This window comes from Talpa occidentalis, unplaced genomic scaffold (genome assembly GCF_014898055.3).
Source record: "Talpa occidentalis isolate TD23 unplaced genomic scaffold, MPIMG_talOcc4v2.1, whole genome shotgun sequence".
NCBI classification, from domain to species: Eukaryota; Metazoa; Chordata; class Mammalia; order Eulipotyphla; family Talpidae; genus Talpa; species Talpa occidentalis.
Window position 1 is genome coordinate 59,695,028 of NW_026555331.1, and position 13,159 is coordinate 59,708,186.

The 13,159-nt window shown below is 35.2% G+C and overlaps 1 protein-coding gene across 19 annotated transcripts in view; it reads left to right on the forward strand.

Moving 5' to 3' along the window:
• The window catches only part of ASPH (aspartate beta-hydroxylase), a 196,527-nt gene that overhangs the window by 11,773 nt on the left and 171,595 nt on the right, over positions 1–13,159 (forward strand). Inside the window, exon 1 of one of the 19 annotated variants that reach the window (XM_054692240.1) lies at positions 7,464–7,662. The exons of the other annotated variants lie outside the window; for them this stretch is intronic. Coding sequence (XP_054548215.1) covers positions 7,653–7,662 — 10 coding nt within the window. The 5' untranslated portion in view covers positions 7,464–7,652. Of the gene's footprint in view, positions 1–7,463; positions 7,663–13,159 lie in introns of those variants that run through there. 19 annotated transcript variants of the gene reach the window in all.

Here is a 13,159-nt window from a genome sequence, read left to right on the forward strand (position 1 = left end):
TAAAAAAGAATTTGGAACAGATTGTACCTTAGAATGCTATATCTTTCAAATTCACGATTATGACTTTTCCCAAATGATCATTTTCAAAGATGTTGTCCATATACCTTTTTATCCTAATAAAAAACTTACCAAAAAAGAATATTTTATTTTTATTTGTGTTCCTTCTGCACTGGAATGTAAGCTAAGTGGTCTCCCTTATTAATTGCTTTAGCACAGGAGGAGGGATTTCAAGAGTATTTTTTGAATGAATGCATGTTCAGGTGCATGAAGAAAATGTGGAAGCCATTTAAAATTTGCCAGCTCATGATTTTTATTATTTTGTGTCTTTAAATCTGTATTCACTTATAGAGCTTCTTGTAGACACTTTATTTTCCTGATCTGAAAGATATATGGACTAGAACTGTTTTCTTTAGAGCAAAACTTTTATACACGATGGTATTTAAAATACTATCATTTCGTTGGGAAGGTTGTGGAGAAAAAGGAACTCTCCTGCATTGCTGGTGGGAGTGCAGACTGGCCCAACCACTATGGAGAGCTGTGTGGAGATTTCTTGACCTATTAAAGATAGAGCTTCCATATGATCCAGCAATTCCACTCCTAGGTATTTACCCAAATGACACAGAAACATTAATTCCAAAGGGCACCTGCACCCCTATGTTTATTGCAGCACTATTTACAATAGCTAAGCTATGGAAACAACCCAAATGCCCAAAAATTGATGACTCGATCAAGAAGATGTGGTGCATATACACCATGGAATATTACTCAGCAATCAAAAAAGATAAACACATGCAGTTTGCAGCAACATGGATGGAGCTAGAAGGGATCATGCTCAGCAAAATAAGTCAGAAAGAAAAAGAAAAATACCAGATGGTCTCACTCATAGCAGGAATTTAGAAAACCTAAATAAGGGACCAGGAAAAAGACTAATTAATACAAATAAAAATCAAAATCAACAAGAAACTATAAATCAGAGACACACTATGGGGGGAGAACAGGAAGAGGAAGGATTGGGGTCAAAATAAGGGAGGGGTTCGATTGTATGGAGAATATAACCAAAATGAAAATGCATACATTGTGCAAAAATGAAAAATGATGTAAGAATTATATAAAATATTTAAAAAAAATAAAATACTATCACTTCTGTGGGGGAGGCCTCACCAAATCAGAAGAACAGCATTTGTAAAACAGACCAGTGCCTGAATATTAGCTTCTGTGTCGATTGCAGAAAGCTGGAGACTTAGCCTTTTTAGTTCCTCAGATTTTTGTGGGGTTATACTCCTGGGAACTTTCTGCAGCAGACTAGGTTATTCTGGAACATTGCCAAGAGACCAGCATTTGAACCTGCTGGCTGCACTACAGCCTGTGAGCACAACACGGTGCATGGTGACTTTCATTTATGGTGATCTTAGCAAGGGAAAGTGAGTGTTCTGGGCGAGGCTGGAGCTGAGGGAGGGGTTGTGGAGGGAGCTTAGAGCAAAATGAGTCAATGAGAATAGAGTAGGGGACATGTCTTCATAGGGTAAATAACCTTGATCATCACTTTGATTTTGAATTGGGGCAGGATTGGGATGGAAAGAACAGGCTTGGTGTGTGGGATGGGGCAATCTGGTAGATGAAGCTGCCCATGGCGTTCTAGCTGGGCCTGGTCTGACCTTTCTTGTTTCTCAGCCTGTCCTCTGCTGTGGTTGTTTTGGTTTTGTTTTAAAAATATACTCAATGGATGTTAGATTTGCTTCAAGAGGAGCCAAAAACAATTTATGTTTACATTTTAGATTGTTGTGGCAATAACATATAAGTTGTCCACGTGGTGAGTACTAACTGTGTTCCAGGCCTTGTGCCCAGGCCTTGTGCCCAGGGAGGGCACATGGCAGTGAAATCTCGTACCAGCTTCTGGACAAAGTGACCATCATATGGGCTATAGAGTAGCAAATACTGTTGAATGAATGAATTGTGCATGATGGAGAAAAGGGGAAAGAAAGACTAAAAGGAGAATGAACTGATAACTTTTGAAATCTCAAAACTACAGCCTAACTAAAGTTTTCTAGGTAATCTTTGGGGAATCATGAAAATTAGAAGAGATGATGAAAAAGACCCTCAAGCGACAAATGACCTTTTTTTACTAGAGGAAAGAAAGGTAAGATTCAAGACAACTGTAAACTGAGATGACAATTCTAGGCAAAATCTAGAATAAAAATTATTTTTGAGTGCTTAGAAAAGAAGACAGAACACTAAGGGACACTTCACATTTACTATAAGTACAGGTAATTAAAAAAATAAAAACTAATTTTGCATTTCATTAAACTTTGCAGATTAAGTAAGTGATCATGGCACAATTTTGTAAGTTTTCTTCACTGCATCAAGGTATTTAACTATGTTTCTGAAAATCCCCCTGTGCCTAAGATGGAAAATGTTGGTCATATGATAAAGTTTGAATCATAGCTGTCTGTGGGACTGGGAAGGTGAAGAGGGGTTAATTGAGAAAGAATTGGAGTATACAAGAGGAAATTGCTGAGTAAACAAACTGGACAAATAGGTGCTTTCTCCTCAGAGTGAATGTTTTTATTCTGTGCATACATGTGATAGAACTAATCCTTTGCAGCAAAGAACAGGTGTTCTCTAAGTTGGGAGTATTGTGTTTAAGTAAGTTTTACTCAATGTCTGAAAACTCTCTTTTGTTACTTTTGCAATACTATTTAATATTAGATTTAGAATGGTACAGCACGGACATACTTGCTTTGGCAACTGTAAATAGATGGAAAGTTTTTATTTTTAAAGAATTATATTTTTGTTGTCTCGATATTCTGCAGTCCTTATGATGGAGCTTTCGTGGTAGGATTACAGAATCCTAACAGATATTCATAGTAGGATTACAGAATCCTGTAGAATCCTGCAGAGATATTTCAAGAATTATGAACATTTGTGTATGACTTTTGACTTTCTGAAAACTTAACATCCCCCTGATGACTTTTTCTTGTCTACTTTACTGATAACATAAACAATATATATTTTATTTATTTATTTATTGACAATATATATTTTATAACGTAAACAATCACTATATATTTTGTATGATATATCGATATATTATATACTATATTCTTACAGTGGAGTAAGCTAGAAAAAGAAGTTATTAAAGAAAATCATAGAATATATATTTATAAAACTATATTGTATCTACCAATAATGTAAATTTATGTTGGTTCTTAAAATACACATATAAATGGACCTGCAGTATTAAAAACCTATGTTGTTTATAGGTAATTTCTAGTTGTTCCAACTATAATTTGCAATTTGTTTTGTTCTTTTTCTCAAGGTTACTTTTGCTGTTTAGTGGTTCCATATAGACTTTAGGATTGTTTTCTATGAAAAATGCCATTGGAATTTTGGTAGTACTTGCTTTGACTCTGTAGGTTACTTTGGATAGTATGGACATTTTAACAATAATCTTCCACTCTATAAGCATAGAATATCTTTCCATTTATTTGTGCCATCATTGATTTCTTTCATCAGTGTCTTACAGTTTTCACTGTATAGGTCTTTCACCTCCTTGATTAAATTTATTCCTATTTTACTCCTTTTTGGTGCAATTGTAAGTGTACTTCCTTAATTTGTTTTTGCTAGTTTGTTTCTAGTGTATATAAACAACAGGTTTTTGTGTGTTTTGTGTCCTTCAACTTTACTGAATTTGTTATAACTTCTGTTTTTGGTGAAATCTTTTGGTTTTACATATCTGTGTATACATGTATGCAAAATGTCTTGTCATCTGCAAATAGTGCTTCTTTCTCTCCAATTTGGAGGCCCTTTATTTCTTTTTGTCTTATTGTTGTGGTTAGGATTTCAATACTATATTGAATTAGCATCTAAGTACATCAGTGATTTGGCCTGCGATTTTCTTTTCTTGTGGTAGTGTTCTTGTCTGCTTTTGGTATCAGGATAATGTTGGCCTTGTGAACTGAATTTTGATGTGCCACTTCCTCGTTTTGTGTGTTTTGTGAGAGGGGGAGATTTTGAGGAAGATTGAATGTGTCTTCCTTGAATGGTAGAATTCTTCAGTGAAACTTTCTGATCCAGGACTTTCGTTTGTTAGAAAGATTTTGATTATTGATTTAATCTCCTTACTAGGAGTGGATCTGTAAAGATTTTTGATTTTTTTGTTATCAAGTTTGGTAGATTATACGTTTCTAGAAATTTATCTATTTCTTTCACGTTCCAGTTTGTTGCTGTATAATTGTTCATAGTAGTCTTTTATGATCTTGTATTACGTCTCCTCTTTCACGTCTGATTTTGAGTCATCTCTTTTTTTTTCCCTTGGTGAGTGTAGCTCTTAAGATGTGTCAGTTTTGTTTATCTTTTCGAAGGACCAGCTCTACATCTTGTTCATCTCTTTTTATTTTCTTTTTAGTCTTTATTCCATGTATTTCCATGCTAACCTTTAGTTCCTTCCTTCTCCTAATTTTGGGCTCTGTCATTCTTTTTCTCATTCTTTAAGTTGCAAAGTTAGGTGGTTTATTTGAGCTTTTCATTATTGCCTACGGTAGGTAGGTATCACCAAGAACTTCATTTTAGAACTGCTTTGAGTTTATCCTATAAGTTTTGGGATGTTATGTTTCCGTGTTTCACTAGTGAGGTTATTTTTTCTTTCTTTTAATTTCTTCTTTGCTCCAATGACTATTCAGTAGCATGTTGTTTAATCTCTTAATTGTGAATTTTTCAGTTTTCTTCTTGTAATGGATTTTTAATTTCTAATTTCATACAACTGTGGTCAGAAAAGATGCTTGATATGATTTCACTCTTAAGTTTACTAAGACTTATTTTGTGGGCTAATGTGTTTTGAGAATATTCCATATGTGTTTGAGAAGAATGTGTATTCTGTTGCTTTGGTTTTTTTTTTTTTTTTTTTTTTTTCAAGGAGGTAATGAACTGATGATCTGAAAATTCTAAAAGCAAGACCTCCTTTCCTCCCTCTTCTAGACCCTAAGAATTAAGGCTGATTAATATAGTAGTGCAGTGATTCTTTTTATTTGGTTTAGTAGATCGGTAGCATCAGATTACTTGGGTACTTATTAGAAATGCAAATTCTGGGAGTGGACCCAGATATCTGTTTTGACAAGCCTGTTAGGTGATTCTGAAGTCCTCTAAGTTTGAGAAGGCTGCTTTAAGCAATAGCCAATTGGGTAAGGGAAAGGTAATGTTCTGTGCTGACCAATGAAAGGTCTGACGGATTTTCACCTGGTAGATTTTGGAGGAATGTAGAGCCCCAGAATCAGTGAACATAGTGTCTTGGCTCTTGGTCTCCAGTGGTGTCAGGGTGTTAATAGTAGCCTCAAAGCACGTGTTATAAGTTTGGTCTTTGCTTGAACATAGCAGTTGCTGTTAGTCTGAACAGTTTTTACAAGGAATAGTCAATTTAATATGACTTCATTTGTCTTTCCTATGGTTTTTATTTTTTTTTTTTAATTTTTCTATGGTTTTTAAAAACGTATTTTCTATATGTAAATTAAACATAGTAGTAAACTTTGTGTAAACTTTCCCCTCATAAAAATGAGTTGTTATTTTAAGCTATAGTCATTTGGAATTCAAATTTCTTTTTTGCTGAAAAATGTTGTGATAGATGAATATTATTTCAGAGAGGCTTATCCTGATCACCTTACCTAGAATACCAGATATACTGTTACTATGAAACTGAGGAAGACATTTATTGAAGTAACTGTAAAACTTTTGTAAAAGACAATGAAAAGGGTTAACGATAGGATTTATGAATATATTTGATTAAGATTTGCTGAGGAGGAATAATTGGAGCAGTGTTGAAGAAGCCTCAGGGGTGAGGTATACACAAATTTAATAGTAGTGATTTTTGTCTTGGTATACTGTTTGGCCACAGATCTGTAATTCAGAATGCAGCTGGCCTTGAACAGCTCCATAAATGGAGAGAAGAATGCTTCGCAGCTCTGGAAGACTTGGTGGCTGACTAGGATCCTAAAAAGAACTAAATTGGAGATGAGGATACTTGACTGTAAAAATGAGTAGCATGGATGACTTGAGCAAATCTTTGCATGCTTAATTCATGCCAAGACAAATTTTATAGGCCAGGAAATAAAGCCCTGGAAATTTGATGACTTTCCCCATATCAAAGTTAATGAAGAAGCTGGGAGTTGAATCCAGGTCTCTAAAGTCTGAAATGGACTGCCTGCCATATTTGTGTAGTGGCTTGATTTCCAGTGGTTCTAAGAAGAGTCTCTGACACTGTCATTCTTCTTCAAAAAAAGAAAAACATAAAAAGAAGAAAAACAAAAGAAAAATTGCAAAATATTTAATTCATTTGTATGATAATATCTATCTTAAACTCTTGCCAACAATGATTCATGATCATTTAACATTTTAACAAGCATTATCTTGAGTGGGATAGTCCCTTGAGGAAATAAATTTGGGAGTGGGGGACTAACTCATGGTCAGAGGGCACCTAATACTTACTTACTTATTTAGTTGGCCCCAAAACCTTGCTCACTTTGTCCCAGCTCTAGGCTGTCAAATATTAAACAGGTACAGCAGGTTGGTCGCTCCTTTTCAGAACATTTCATGTTTTAATGTGTACGTCAAGTGTTCCCTTTGCGTGGAAAAAAAAAATTGCTTATCAACAACTCCTGAAAGGTTGCTGCTCTCTCTGGATACTATTTGTGCTACATTAATTTACCAGACTTGACAGAGCTCTGACAAATACTGCTAGTCTTAAATCAGTGAACAAATTGTACAAACATTGGACTGATTTTATTTCTTAGTACAGGATATTTGGAGATGGGGTTGAGGAAAGTATGAAAAAAAGGAACGCTTCTCTTTCTGATTCCCTGAGATAGTGCTGTCTAGGCTTACTAAGGAGGATGCTCCTTCCAGCCTTACTTCTTCTGTTCCTCTCCTCCTCTGCTCTTCCTCTCTTCCTTCCCTCCATCCTTCCTCCCCAGCCTTCTCTAGAAAGACTTTTTTTTTTTTGTTATTGTTGCTTTACTTTTGCTGTGAAAAGAATTAGACTTGGGTTGATAATGCCAATGTATCAGAACTCTAGAACAATAATTAATTTGCCATTTAGGGTTCTGTTTCATTCAAACAAACTAAGTAATGATCTTTTCATGGAGGCATTTGATTAGATTCTGAAGGGCCAAATCAAGCTGTTTCTGGGCATGGGGCCACATTTTATAGCATGACTTGTTTCATTTTTGAATGATTTGGTACTTAGGCTAAACCATTGAAGACTGATTCCAAGAAAATAAAACTGGCAGCACAATTTGTTCTGTTTCATTTTTTTTTTTTCTGTTTCAAAATATGCTTGATTTTGAGAGTAGATGGGATTGGAGCTGGGAGATGGGACTAACTGGGAAAGGAATCCCATGAGTGGGAAAAAGGCTGTTGTTGGATTGTTAGGAGTGCATTCAGCCTGAGTGATTAGCAGTTTTTGGCCATGAGGAAGAGGGCCCTAAAAATAACTGCTGAGCAGAGTTTGCAGTCAGGTCCTATTTCAGATCTAGAGACCTTGCGGAGAGAGCCACAGCCAATCTAACGCTCTAGTAGGGAAGGGCATGTGGCATGCCCGATACCTGCTGAGAGGGCTTTGACTTTTTTTCTTCAACATATATTATTCATGGAGTGAAGAAATCAAAATGATTGAAGGTAGAGGTATATTTTTATTGTTTGGGTTTAAAGTGGGTTGAGATCTAGCTGATCAATTTTAGCTTTGTTTTTAGTTGTGTTCTTTTAAACTGTTTTTGCCTAAGTGCTTTGACTACATCTTCTGCATTTTCTATTTTGAACTAACTCCTGGAGATAGCTACTTTTCATAGTAGTTTAATTTTTCATGGAATAATCTGCTTTTATTTGGAATGTTTTAGTGTCTTGGCTTAGAATATCTTTTCGTATATTGTACTACTAGACACCATGTTTTACAGATTTTCAGTAAAATGTTCAAGAAGTCTCTCTTAATCATATAAGTAAATTAAAGTGAATTCAAAGAATTTTGTGTATCCAGATACCATGTAAAATTATAGGAAGATTAAGGGATATATAAGTCTGTCTTGTATAAATGAGCACCCTTAATTGGTTCAAGCAAAGACTTACCATATGTGGAAACTGCCCTAATTTTTGTGAAGCATGTGATAAATGCACTGGACACTAGGCTTTTGTTTTTTTAAATCAAAACTTTCTACTGTTCTTTAATAATGTGTTGAATTTATATTTTTGTGTTTGTTTTTGCTTTACTTTATACATTTAGATTATCTTTTCATTTACATGAAAGCTCATTGCATTGACTCATTAAGTAGAACACTTGTTTAAGAAAAAAAAAAATAGGTGTATTAAACAGCTTCCAACTTTGAGCTGCCTCAGCAGGGACTGGAAGGATTCTATTATTAGTATACAGAATATGAGTCTCTCTACTTGAACACTGTTGAGTAATTGGTTGGAATGGGTCACTTGACTATTCTGATTAAGTGCCTCATGTGGCCAAGAGGAAAAATAAGAGGCATGTATCTACTTCTAGTGCTTGCAGAGGACATTTCTCCCCTTCTCCGTAGATCCCATGATCTCCAGAGTGAGGTAAAATCAACTCCTTCTGACTTACTTTAAATAGTTGTTTTTTCCCACAGGGAAAACTCATACATGGTTGATTTATAACTCAGTAGTAGTCTAGTTAGGTCATCTGACTGCTGTTCAGGTTCTGGGGTACATCTTCTATTTTCCCTTTCCTCATACAAATAAATACCTGCTGTCCCTAGCCCAGTCATTTTGGAGAGAGGCACATTCCATTTCTCACCATGGTAATTTTCTGTGTTTGGTGGCATGTAAGAACAATGTTTTCTGATTTGGAGGTCATGTACATTTGATGGGTCAGTGGAAAAAATGAGTGACATAGTTCTTGCATTTTCTTTTTTGCCTTAATCAAATTTTATTGAGGTACTATTCATTTAGGAAACTGATTTTGAAAGTAAAACTTCACACCTGCCTGTGGGTATATCCTTCACTTGCCCACCGCCGGAGCTCCAGTGTTGGCCCTGTACTCCACCACTTCCACTCTGGTAACCACCATATTTTTTTTTGCAGTATGAGAGTTATTTTTTGTTGTGTTTTGCCAGCTTGTTTTTTTTTTCCCCCCATATTCTTAACCCTATTTAAAAAGGTCTTTTTGACCAGTCCTTGGGGTCCAGATGTCAAATATGGAGCCAAAAAATGAAATGAAGTATCTAGATTTATTCTGATCTTAGAAAATGAGGACAACTACTGGATTCTTCCAGAATACCTTTGGAACAAAGTACTGCTTTGTTTATGGAGTTTTAAACCCTCATGAAGGGTTTATCTCACTATGTTCTTTTTGAATTTAATTGGGCAGATACCAAATTTATGAAAGTGATACATCAAAAGTGTTATTTGGTGTTGATAAGAAACCTTCTCCTTGAAAAAAAAAGTCTTAGGAATGACTTCTTTTTGTAATTTACTGTTTTGTTCCCTTACGGAATTAGTAACTATTAACAGTAATAAGATTGATATATTAGTGTAACACATTGTTTATTTGACATTATAAAGGGATGGAGAAAGTGTTAATGATTTAATAATCTAACATTTACTGTTTTCTGACATTTACCTTTTTAAATGATAAATCTTTAATAAAAATATTTTGAATAAAAATCTTCCTAAGATTTAGTATACATTTCTTGCATTCTCAAACAGATTAAAATAATATTTCAGTGACAGAATCAATATGAATAGCAGTCATTGCTTTGTACTAGAGTTTATTTTAAGGACTGGTCAGGGTTTGCCTACAGTCATCAACCATAAATGGCCTACTCTTCCCAAGTTCTGTGTCAACTCTTGCTGCCCCATTCTTGCCTTTTATAGACCTCCCCTCTATCAGCATTTGTTGCTTTAAATCCTTTAGGTGAGATTGTTTTTAACATCTATTCTTTAGTTTTGTGCAGTGAGTTAGGAAATTTGATTGCAGTTGTTTGAAACATGTCTAAAAATAAATGTAAATAGATTCTAGTTAAAGGTGTAGTCTTTATTTGTTTGGCTTTCTCCTCCTACTCCCGATCTCTTGCCTCTGTGTTGGTATATGTATTATATTCGATGTTTCAGATTAGTAACTGAGGTGAGTATTGCTGAATTAATGTGGATGAATGATTCTTTCCTTTTGAGAAACTCAGCATTTTCCTCAATTTCTACTTTAAGAAAGAGAAAAATGGAGAAAGGATTGAACCGTGAATTTAAATTATTTTGTTAGTTCTTTATTTTAACTAGAATCATCTTGAATATAGTTTCAGAGATGTACACATTTTGAATACTTAATTATTGAATAAAAATTGTGTCCTGTTTGCACATACATGCAGGACAAATATGTTAAATGAATAAAAAGTAAACTGTATTTAACCTTACTGTTTTCTGGTTCAAAAGAAAAATATAGGAGACTGGTGTCAGTTAGACAATGTCCAAGAGGAGATAAGACGAGAACCTAGTTTTCCTGCAATTTTATCCCTCATTTTAAATACACATTTTAAATATGATTCTTAGAGGCTGCCTAAGTAGGGGTCATGGAAGAAAAATTCTTAGTCATCAGCTACTATGTTCCATATTTGGAAGTAAATGGATATTCTTGAGTGCATTATTTTTATTATAATTGGTGGTTTTTACAAGTAGCTATCCAAGTTTATACAAGTAGTGTGATTTAGGCCCAGGAAGAGTGTTTATTTTTAAATATATAAATTATAGGGCCTCCCTGGTGGCGCAGTGGGTTAAGATGCAACCTGTGACGCTGTCTGCTGCCTTTGCAGCTCGAGTTGGATTCCCAGCTGGCCAGGGAGCTACCCACATGGTGCAGCAGACCTCTCCTGACTCACTCTCTGCTCCCCTCAGCAGTGTACTTCGGTCATTCTGCCTGTTCTGTTTCTCACTCTCTCTCTGGTGAATCCTCTCACCCCCTACGCCTCTGGCCTGTACCCCAGTGTTTGTATGCATAAATAAATGAATCTTTAAAAAAAAATCAGGAACCTTTAAAAAAATACATATATATATATATATATATATATACACACACACCTTATTTATTTATATAGCTAGATCTTCGGAGACATTTGGTAGATCGCGTTAGAAACAACTTATTATTTGCTTAGTATTATTTTGTGAATTTACCATATGAATATAAGTTTTTTCCTTTTTTGATGGGGCGATTAATATTTTTAGAACATTAGAAAAGGGAATTGACTTTTTCATTAAGACTAAATATAGAACTGTTGACTGGTCATCACAATCACTAATTATTTAGTCATATCAATTTTAGAAATCTAAATATAGTTTATCTATGTAAGAAATATAAATATGGATACGTATATATATATATGTTTGTATATATTCCCCCCTCCTCAGGATGATTTAATTTTATTATTTTTTTAAAGATTTATTTATTTATATGAGTACTGGGATACAGGCCAGAGGCACGGGAGGGTGAGAGAATTCACCAGAGACAGAGTGGGAAGCAGAACAGGCATACTGACCAAAACACACTGCTGAGGGGAGCAGTGGTCAAGGGAGGTCTGCAGTGCCGGCGGGTTTCTCCCTGGCCAGCCGAAAATGGAACCAGCGCTGCAGAGGCTGCAGACAGCTCCACAGCGCTGCGCTCAACCCGCTGCATCACCGGGGAGACCCTGATTTAATTTTATAGCCCCTTTTAAAAAGTTGATAAGAATGGTTGGTTTAAAAAGGTGTGTGTGTGTCTGTGTGTGTGTGTATGTCTCTTTGTGTGTATTTTTTCCACAAGAATAATTCCTTTCATTTTTTTCTTTTTGTTCCAACAATATTAACATTATATTTGATTTTACCCACTGGAAAACTACCAGTATTATATAATTAGAGCTTTATGTGGTAGTCAGAAAGCAGGTTTGGAATTAGATAATTTTGCTCACTTATGGAACAAGGAACTCATAGAAGTCAGGGTTTACTTCCTCAAGTTTCCCAAACTGGGCTGGTGACTTTGGGTGAATCATTTAATCTTTATTTTTAAAAGAAGTGATATTAATTATATCAAATGTGATGGGTGATGCATTTGGTGGACAGCAATTTAGAAAGCTATTTTTTTTCCACTGACACCAATTATGAAGGAGCAGGACTGAATTGCTCACTGTTTTGTTTCTCTTCTTCCCTGACCTCTTATTTTCTATAAATAGTTTCTTCTTTCTCTCTCTACCTAAGAACATAGAGTGGGTTTTTGGGAGATATTTTCCTATGGCATTTAAAAGAGTGTTTTACCAGTGAAAATGGCACATATTAAAAAAACTAGCAACAACAAATGTTGGCGAGGTTGTGGAGAAAAAGGAACTCTTCTACACTGTTGGTGGGAGTGCAAACTGGTCCAACCACTATGGAGAGCTGTGTGGAGATTTCTTGACCTACTAAACATAGAGCTTCCATATGATCCAGCAATTCCACTCCTAGGTATTTACCCAAAGGACACAGAAACATCAATTCCAAAGAACACCTGCACCCCTATGATTATAGCAGCACTATTTACAATAGCTAAGCTATGGAAACAACCCAAATGCCCAAAAATAGATGACTGGATCAAGAAGATATGGTACATATACACCATGGAATATTACTCAGCATTCAAAAAAGATAAACACATGCAATTTGCAGCAACATGGATGGCGCTGGAAGGGATCATGCTCAGCGAAATAAGCCAAAAAGAAAAAGAAAAATACCGGATGGTCTCACTCATAGCAGGAATCTAGAAAACTTAAATAAGGGACCAGGAAAATGAATAACTATATGAAAGTGAAAATCAAAATCAACAAAAAACTATGAACCAGAGACACTTTTTGGGGGGTGGGGGCCAGGAGGGGAGGGATTGGGGTCAGAATGGGGCATTTGCAATTGTATGGGGGAATATAAAAATAAAATTTATTATTTAAAAAAAAAATAAAAATAAAAATAAAAGAATGTTTTAGAGTCTATAGAAACTAAGTGGAACAAAGAAAAGTATTGGCTACATTTCTTTATGATTTCTTTAAGTTGTTGCTGTCTTCTAAGCTTTGAAGGAGGTGAAGCTTAAGTAGTTTGGATGAAGAACTTAGCAGGAAGGAATATATAATATTTATCTGTATTGTGTATATGTATGTGTTATATATAT